Below are 9,259 nucleotides of genomic sequence, written 5' to 3' on the forward strand. Positions count from 1 at the left end.
TTGTAAATGAGGTATCTGAAGAAACAAAACATTAAGTCCTTTGATATTCATCACGGAAACACAAGGAAGTAGGCTATATTTTTAGATCGTTAAGTAAACACCAGCTGCAAACATTTATATTTATATTTAGGTATGCTTTATGACAAAAAAATGTTTTGAAGGGGTCAAACTTTTTGCATTTTTTATTTTAAAAAATGACAACAATGCAGGATTTATTAAAAAGGACAATTAATCAGAAGTTATTTTGATCACTTTACCAATTCTTTAAGCAAATTTTATGCTTTTCTTTGTTGTGTGCAATAATAAACTAAAAATACCTTTAGGTTTTGGACGGTTTAAAGGAAAACATATCTGTTTTTCTGGTATTTTTCAGACATAGGCCTAATATAATATTCATAATGAAGATAGAGGTTTAGTTGCATACATTTAACTTTATTGATAACTTTTATGATGATGTGGATGTGGCCGGGAGCTTTTGTAGATCTAGGTGCATGTGTCAGTCTTTCTTCTGTTATTGATTTGTACACATGAACTTAGGAGGTCAATAAAAGAAAGAAAGAAAGAAAGAAAGAAAGAAAGAAAGAAAGAAAGAAAGAAAGAAAGAAAGAAAGAAAGAAAGAAAGGGAGTGGGACACTAGTGTTGTTGGGTGACACAGTTATAACAAGTCAAACATGACAGCCATCACTCAGGTGTTTAAACCTTTACCTGTGATGTCACCTGTCCCGTCGTGCTCTGCTCTGCTTCACGTGGGTAAAACCTCTTAACTCCAGACGAGTGTCCGGTTTCAGCTTTGGTAACCGGGACAACCTCAACAGTTACACAACATGAAGAAGAGGAACATGTTGTACAACCTCTGACTGAGAGTTTCCCCTGAAGGTGAGCTGCTGTCTGCAGGACTGGCAACAGTACTGACTCACTAACACTGCAGATATTTAATAAAATGCTCGTGAAAACGCCCTAATTTCACACAAGTCGCCTCCGATGCAGAATCTAAACGTGCTTAAATGTCAAACTTTGAGGTGTCGTTGACTGTGAGTAAAGAAACGACGGTGGAAAAACGGGTGTCCGACAATGGAAGCATTAGCATTTTTTAGCTCCGTGGTGTAGCAACACACTGCGGCTAACTGCGTGTTTCTAAATGCGTGGGTCTCTGCGGGGTCGAGCCGTGTCTCTTACCCGCCTCCTCTGTCCCGCACCCGGGAGAGCCGGTCAGATATTCGGGTGAAAACCCCGGTGATGGCCGGTGAGTACACCGAGTACACCAGCCTCCTCCAGGACATGGGAGCCGCCATTGCTGCAGCCTCTGTGACTTTGAAATAACTTTATTGACACGGCGGAGAGTTCACAGACAGTTACACCGCAGGGCACGTTACTGTAAATGTATAAGTAGCCTACTTATGATAACTTTTTTATGATTCTTTATATTTCTACTTCATTATATTTCAGAAAAAAATGCAGCTGTTGTTTTCACCTACTACGTTTATTTGTGGTAGTTTGTTTACTTTATAACAGTAGTAGTTTTTTGCATAGGCCTATAAATATTCAGCTGGAACATTTATTTTTACATAAGTAGGCTACCTGTTTACTTGAAAAATTGTGATTTTTATATGCAAAACATAAGATTATATCAATGATATATCATGCTTTGCTATATATTTAGGACGTGTATCAACTGTTTAATCTTCATTTGAGTCATTTTCCATGCAGCATTTCAATCATGTATGTTTTTCAGACATTTGCATTTGCTGTTTTTCATAAACAATTCTGATTATTATTACGTTTTTGGAGTTATTCAAAAGGGAGAAGTATTCAGAGGATGAATCCATAATCAGTACTGGTCATTGAAAAAAAAAAACAACATACCAATCTACTAGCCTATCTCAACCAGCAATACAATTCTGCTTTAAGACTCATGTGTCTAGTTTGTATTACAGTAACATCCACTATTCAGTTACTTAATACTTTCTATGAGTGGTTTTCGTTCTTCCATTTAAATCCTTTTTAAATGACCTCTAGTGGTCAAACTGGCTTATAACCGGTTCTGCAGTAAAGTTGAAATTACCCTAAAACGCTGATATGCAGACTCATCTCTTTACATGAACACACAGAGCACAAAGAGGCCGACAGCCCTATACATCTTTATCTGACTAGAAAACGCCCCTCAAGTTGTATTAGCCTATATTGGTTTGACCTTTGCCTCCAGTGTTTCCTGTCAAAGGTGGGACTTTAGTGTTGACTACAGGTATGTAAGCAACTGTTTTCTCCACGTTGACAGGTGATCATGTGGTTGGAGTGACATTAACCTTGTTCTCAGCATGGAAGCATCTGAAAACCTGCTGATCCTCATTATTATTATTATTATTAAACTGTGTTTATATAACTTCTTGGCTGCAAAAACTGTTTACTAGTAGTTTACTTGTAGTTATTGTTACTTATTTCTTCCTCAATGAAAATAAAAGCCCTGTTATCTTTGTATACTTTTATAATGTCCTCCTCTGTGTTAGTGCAGAAAAGTTTTTTATGTTTTTCTGTAAGCGGATGGATACATATTTTCACTTTTACTCCACTACATTTCATTATTTGACAGCTACAGTTACTTTAAAGCATTTTAAAAGCCTGTAATGGGCATATAAAATGCAAAGCATGGCACAGTAAACCAAACTACCTGACAGTAAGTACTTAATGAATGATTTTATCTTCCTCACTGCGGTGTTGAAATGTTTTAAACCTTGGTTCAGCTATGTAAAGCACTCGGTAGTCTTGTTTTGAAAATAGCTTCATTATTGCCCTTAATATTTATAATAATAACAATAATAACTTCACCCCAGTTGTAAAAGATTACTTAATAATAGCTCGACCACATTAAAATGCTGCTGAATGTTCCAGTAATAGTAATAATTGCATGTGACTACTTTTGTATGATGCCCCCATGTGCATTTTTGCTGATAAAACACAATGTTTCTTTTTTTTTAGAAATATTTTTAAATCCGGCACTTTTTCCTCGCAACAGGGCATTTCAGGTCGGCCTCAGTGCTGGAGCAGCCCAGCAGGTCGTTGCTCAAGAGCACTTACAGTAAGTCAGATGCTTCCTGACACGGGATGAGGGAGCCTGAGGGACCTTGTATTTAAACATTAGCCCGGTTATAGTAAGTCAGATGTTCAACATCTGTAACGTTGACGAGAAAAGAGAGGCGTGACAAGAAAAGATAACAAAGTGACTCGTGTCAGTGGCTCTTGTTGACCCTCATTTGGTTTGGCAACATGCTGTGTGCGCATGCATGAGGTGAGGTGTAGCTAAGCCTTCATATATGCAAAACAGTAATAAGTCAAATTAGATTATTTACTTATGATTGTAAAGTTATTACACACCCTGTGCAGAGTTCAAACAGAGCGTCTCCTCTCGTGCATGGAGGGTTATAGCTCTTGAGCTTTGAGTGGATTTTAACTGTTAGTTTAGTTACTACTGCTGCTTAACTAGTGTATTTACTTTAGTACAAGTGAAAATATTAGTGTTTACTTTACTTCTACCTACAGACATTAGATGATCTCATGAAATATATGATTGTGTTTGTTTTTAATAATCATTAAGGTCATTTTTCATGCAAAAAATGCCCAACATTTCATTTCACACTTCCATGTTTTGATATGTTACCATTTGCTGCTTTTTTATTTTAATCTGCATTTGATTATCATTCATTTTGTAATTTTTTTTTGGAGGCCCATGGTTGTTATTTGCTAATCAGTGCTCTCTGGGTTACATGGATGGTTTTAATGCTGCACTGTGTGTGTGTGTGTGTGTGTGTGTGTGTGTGTGTGTGTGTGTGTGTGTGTGTGTGTGTGTGTGTGTGTGTGTGTGTGTGTGTGTGTGTGTGTGTGTGTGTGTCGACATTTCACTGAATATGATTTTTTTTTTTTATTGCGCCATATGCCGAGCTTTTAACTTTTTCACCTTGTCGAGAAGGGAACCCACCAGTACCAGGAAACAGCCCGGCAAAAAAGATCACGCTGATTATTTATTGGCAATCTGCCAAAGGAAAGGCGCGCGCACGTGTTCTTGTTCTCTTGCATGCGCGAGCAAGCATGCGCGCGCGTGCGTGTTTTACTGGAAAAACCTCTGAACGGAGGAGGAGGTGCCTTACGGCTTAAGCTACTCATTGGAAACAACCTCCAATAACCTTCTTCCTCCACACAGGAGAGGACTCCTCCGGCTACGGATCACATTCCTCCGCTCAGGAAAAAGAAACCCCACACACTTTTTTTGGATACTTTTTTTTTTTTTTTTTTTCCTTTGGTTGGGATTTTAATGCCTGAGTTAATAATTAATCTAGCACTACTCTCGGGTAGTTTGCACATATTTTCCTCTGGCGACGAGCGGCTGCGGTCCGGGGCTGAACATACTATCCGCAAGGTAAGTTTCTAACAGAGCTTTTACAGACAAGGACCGTAAATATCATCCAAGTGGGTAAAACAGAGAAAAGAGCGCAGCGGACACGGAGCGCAGCGCCGGTTGTTGTTGTCCGGCGGCGGCTGCTGCTGCTGCTGCTGCTTGGTGCTGGTGCAGTGCAGCCCGTCGGTGCTGGATGGGAGATTTTTTTTTTTTTTTTTTTGGAAAGGGGGGGTGATTGGGGGGTTGCAATGAACATTATGAACAGTATAGAGCGACTTCTCCCAGTGTAGCGGCTCTTGGATCATTATGGCGCCTCTGTCCGGCTCTAATGCCCCCAGCCGGAGCCCACGGGGGGATCTTCATCGGACCAGACCAGACGAGACCAGACGGGACGGGACACCTCTTCATTCAGTCACTCACTCACTCACTGAAACCGGAGAGCGGGGGCCTCTGTGGCGCGGCCGAGCCGGGAATAAGGCGTCATTTAGCGAAAGAGGGAGAGAGAGGGAGGGGAGGAGGAGGATGGGGGAGTGAAGAGAAAACAAAAAAAAAAAGAAAAAAACGCGCGCCGGACTCTTTCACCGTGACCCCGTTTCTGAAATCCCTTGTTGCGGTGCGCCCGATCGAAGACAATTGAAAGCAATCAGGATCCAGTTGCTGTCTGGCTGCACGGAGCAGCAGCAGCAGCAGCAGCTGCAGCTGCAGAGCAAAGCAGCGAGGATTCATCTAAACTAAATATAACCATCCTCCTGCTCCTGCTGCCTTATGCATTTGTCACAGTCGCCATAACTTCATTTAATGGAGGTAAACCGAGAGCTCCAGTGTGGCCGAGTGCTCGTCTGTTTGTGTCTCTGCTGCTGCTGCTGCTGTTGATGATGAATCAGTCTAAGTTTCAAAAGGAGCCAGTGTGTGTGTGTGTTAGTAGGCTACTTGTGTGTGCATCACCATCATCATCATCATCAGCCTACACACTGGAGGAAATGCCTCATCTGTGCTCCCTCTCTCCCTCCCTCCCTCTGTCTGTCTGCAGCTGTGTTTAGGTGCTCTCTCCCAGCCCCTCTCTGGATGCATCAGACTCCCCTCCCCCGGGGCCCTGGACCCGGTGTGTGACCCCGCCGCCATCCTCGCCCCTCTCACCCTCTCCCTTCCCCGCTCCTCCCTCCGCCCCGAGCTCCCCTCTTCCTCCTCCTCCTGTCACCTGCATCGACGCCCCGGGTCTGGGCCCCCTGCCTCTCGACCAGCCGGCGGGGGCAGGGGGCCATGCTGGCGCCATGGTGACCTACGGCGGCGGTGGACGCAACGCCTTCAACGCCATGAGCAGCGTGCCCCCTCCGGAGGGCAGGGTTCAGGGGTCCAACAACTTCACCCCACATCACTACAAACCCTTCAGCTCGCACGCACACTACCAACAGGTGAGTGTCACCTGAGCTTTTACATGAAACATCTGTGTGTGTGTGTGTGCAAAGGCGTAATTTAAGGGGGGGTTAAGGGGGTTACAAGCCCATATTCTGCTCAGAAACATAACAAAAAGAGCCACAAGGCCAGAAAAACTATCTTAAATAGTTGTTTTGTCATTTAAAAGGAGAAAAAACTTAATGATGTGTCCAAATAGTCACATCATTAAGTTAGCAAGTGACTTAAGTGTTGCACAGTGCAAGTTGTGTTATGATAAATTAATAATAAGCCTTAGTCTTGTTAGAATAAAGGTGTTAATCACCACAACAAAATAAAAAGCGTTAAGGATAATGGTGGTAAATACCTTTAACTACTGTAATGAATAGGGAATGCCCAAATAAAGAGGTAAATTAGCCTCTTCCTTTTGTTAAAATTAATGATTTTGCACTTTTCTCCACAGTAGGACACAGATACACTGACTTTTTTTTGCTAACTCGGTTTCCCTCTGCCTGTTCCAGGTGATGCGTGCGCTGCGTAAGCTGCAGGAGAGTGGGTTTTACTGGGGGGCCGTTGGGGGCCGGGAGGCCAGCTCCCTGCTGCGCTCCGAACCACCTGGCACCTTCCTGGTCCGGGACTCCTCGGACCACCACCACTTCTTCACCCTGTCGGTGCAGACGACGCGAGGAACCAAGAACCTGCGGATTCACAGCGAGGGGGGCGGCTTCTTCCTGCAGCCGGACCCCCAGAGCTCCCAGGAGCCCCCGCGGTTCGACTGCGTGCTGAAACTCATAGCGCACTACATGGGGAAGGGGCCGGACGCTGGACTGGGGAGCAGAGAGGGGGCGTGCGGCGGCGGCGGCGGCGGGGGGAACTCAACGAGGGGGCGTAACGTGTATCTGATCCACACCGGCGGGGAGAGGATCCCCCTGGAGCTGCGGCGACCGCTCTCCTCCTCTCTCTCGTCGTTGCAGCACATGTGCAGGAGGACCTTGAACAACCAGGGCCTGGGGGGGTCGGACAGAGCCGAGCAGCTCCCGCACACACTCAGAGACTTCCTGGAGGAGTACGACGCTCCCATATGACTGGACAGGAACTGCACAGCCCCCCCACCCCACCACCCCACCACCCTCTACATACATACATACATGGACCGAAGCTGGACCTGGAGGAATCGGAACGGACCGGAAACCACAGACCAGGTCTCGGCGCATCATACGTGACGTGTGTGCGCCATCAGAGACTGACCAGAGTTATTCTAGCCTTAGATACCAGTGTGAGCTCTTGTTTCTCATTGAATGAATCAGCTGAACCCAGATCTGTTTTTTTTTTTTTTTTGCAACACTGACGGGGTGGGACAACAACCAACGACCTGAGATCTGGGGGGTTAGGGGAAGTGTCGGGGGGGTGAAATGAGATGGGGCAACAATTTGGGTAACCAGTGTTTGTTTTTTTGTTACCTCGTCTGTGCAGCCTTGCAAAAAAAAACAAAAAACACACAAAATAACAACTGACCACTAAATGTGAGTGGCAGATGAGGCCAGAGGTCAAAGGTCAGTGTTTATTATGACTGACTCAGACGCAGAGCAAAGCCTCGTAGAAGATTGGTCGATATTAACGATGACAGTGACGACATGATCAATACACCACCACCACCGCCGCCACCAGAGATCCCTTTAAGGTTTTTTAATTTCCTTATGAAGGAACCGCTCTCCTCTCCTCTTCCTCCTCTTCCTCCTCCTCTGTGGGTCCGACATTTTTTTTTTTTTTTTTTTTTACAGCTCTCTCTGGACGAGTGGACGGAGAGAAAGGCGACAAAGAGCAGCGAGGCTCAGAGGGGGTGAGGCGGTGAGGCGGGGGTTGGGGGTGAGGGAAGGACAAGTTACAGAGAAAAGGCAAAGTCCAAACAAGAGGCCCAACGCAGAGAACTTAGACTATTTGTTTGTCTGTGTGTGTGTGTGTGTGTTGTGGTGGCGCACACATTTCCATTGCTGCTTCCCGCAAGTGTTGCCTCATTGAGGGGAGTGGGGCGGTCATGCATGCTAGCTCCACACGCACGCACACACACACACACACATACACATAGGTACAGACCCACATGTAGGTTTTTGTTTGAAGATGTTGTTGCATTTCAAAAAAGCATCTTCTCTCTGCTCCTCCTCCATTTATCCATTATCCCCTGCAGCAGCGGCGGCACACTGCACCCTCTTCTTTATTCTTTTTTCCTTTTTCTTTTTTTTTTTTTATGTGTGTGTTTCAGGAGTTGCATGTGCGCTTTGACAGTGACAGAAAACAGACTGCTGTTGCCGAGACAAAAGCCTGTTACTGAGACAAAAGCCTTGGCACGGGACCAAACAAAACATCAGAAATTATTTTTATCCAGACATGGCTGGAAAAATGTCAGCGACACTGTAAAAAAGCTCCTTGGGGAAAGACGACCACGTTGATGATGATGATGATGGCGGCAGCAGCAGCAGCAGTGGTGGTGGTGGTGGTGGTGATCCTAGAGATTGGGGGGAGGAGGAGGGATGAACGAAGGAGAGAGAAGAGCGGGAAATGGGATTAGGAAAGGGAAATTGAAGAGGACAGAGAAGCAGGGAGGGAGGGAGGGAGGGGGGAGGGGGGGAGGGGGAGAAAAAAAGGGGGAGGAGACATACTGGTATACAGCTAAACAAAAACATTGACTGGATTGATGTCCCAGACTTTAAAGGAAATGATACGGCCTGAGCAGGACGCCCGCTGCTGCTGCTCCTCGCTGTAAATATGAAACCAACCCTAACCCGTGAGAAAAAGAAAAAGTTTTAGTCTTAATTCTGTTATTCAGTAATTTCTTTTCTTTTTTTTTCTTTTTTTTTTTAATCCTTACATTATCATCTCGATCTTAACTTCTTTGTGTGAAAGCGTGTTGGTGTGTGTTTTGAGAAAGGGTTTCTCACCCTGTCCATCGTTACCTCTGTAGCAGGAGCAGGCGGTTTTTTTTAAGGGTTGTGTGTCTGTCGAGACCTCCCTTCCCAACCTCAACTCAACCCCCCACCCCCCCCAAGTGATTTTAACATAAAGCCTTTTGTATAACGCAGCATAAGACTTGGATTTGATCAAAAATGTTGTTTTTTTTTGTTTTTTCATACTTACCTGTGATCCATATTGGAGTGGTAGCCCCTTTTTTCACATCATAAAAAAAAGTTTTGTGTGGCCACTTAAAGTAAAACTGACATGTTGTGGTGGTGGTGGTGGTGGTGATAACACACACACACACACACACACACACACAGATACACACTTTTTTGGTCAAATCTTTGGTCTTATCTGCTCCCATCAACACCAAGTTTGTACATGTGTTTGTATGTGACCACACGTGTATGTGAAATCATTATGTCTTTTATAAAGACTTTGACTTGTCGCTAAAAGGCTGGCCACTAGTCTGGCAGAATACAAGCTGTACTAGCTGATATGATGACAACAACAACAACAACAACAAA

General features: G+C 44.6%; 2 protein-coding genes across 3 annotated transcripts in view; one reads left to right on the forward strand and one right to left on the reverse strand.

Annotated features, from left to right (window-relative positions):
- pgs1 (phosphatidylglycerophosphate synthase 1) overlaps window positions 1-1,304 on the reverse strand; it is a 36,895-nt gene extending 35,591 nt beyond the window's left edge. Inside the window, exon 1 of the mRNA XM_083993770.1 lies at window positions 1,178-1,304. Coding sequence (XP_083849896.1) covers window positions 1,178-1,293 — 116 coding nt within the window. The 5' untranslated portion in view covers window positions 1,294-1,304. The remainder of the gene's footprint in view (window positions 1-1,177) is intronic.
- Window positions 1,305-4,192: 2,888 nt separating this feature from the next.
- Window positions 4,193-9,259, forward strand: part of socs3b (suppressor of cytokine signaling 3b) — a 5,107-nt gene continuing 40 nt past the window's right edge. Inside the window, exons 1-3 of one of the 2 annotated variants that reach the window (XM_083994624.1) lie at window positions 4,193-4,409; window positions 5,419-5,800; window positions 6,302-9,259. The exon at window positions 6,302-9,259 is cut by the window's right edge and continues 40 nt beyond it. In XM_083994624.1, coding sequence (XP_083850750.1) covers window positions 5,660-5,800; window positions 6,302-6,865 — 705 coding nt within the window. In that variant the 5' untranslated portion in view covers window positions 4,193-4,409; window positions 5,419-5,659 and the 3' untranslated portion in view covers window positions 6,866-9,259. Of the gene's footprint in view, window positions 5,801-6,301 lie in introns of both variants that reach the window. The other variant, XM_083994625.1, reaches the window with a different exon arrangement.

The sequence above is a fragment of the Trachurus trachurus genome (assembly GCF_905171665.1).
Source record: "Trachurus trachurus genome assembly, chromosome: 19".
Classification (NCBI taxonomy): Eukaryota; Metazoa; Chordata; class Actinopteri; order Carangiformes; family Carangidae; genus Trachurus; species Trachurus trachurus.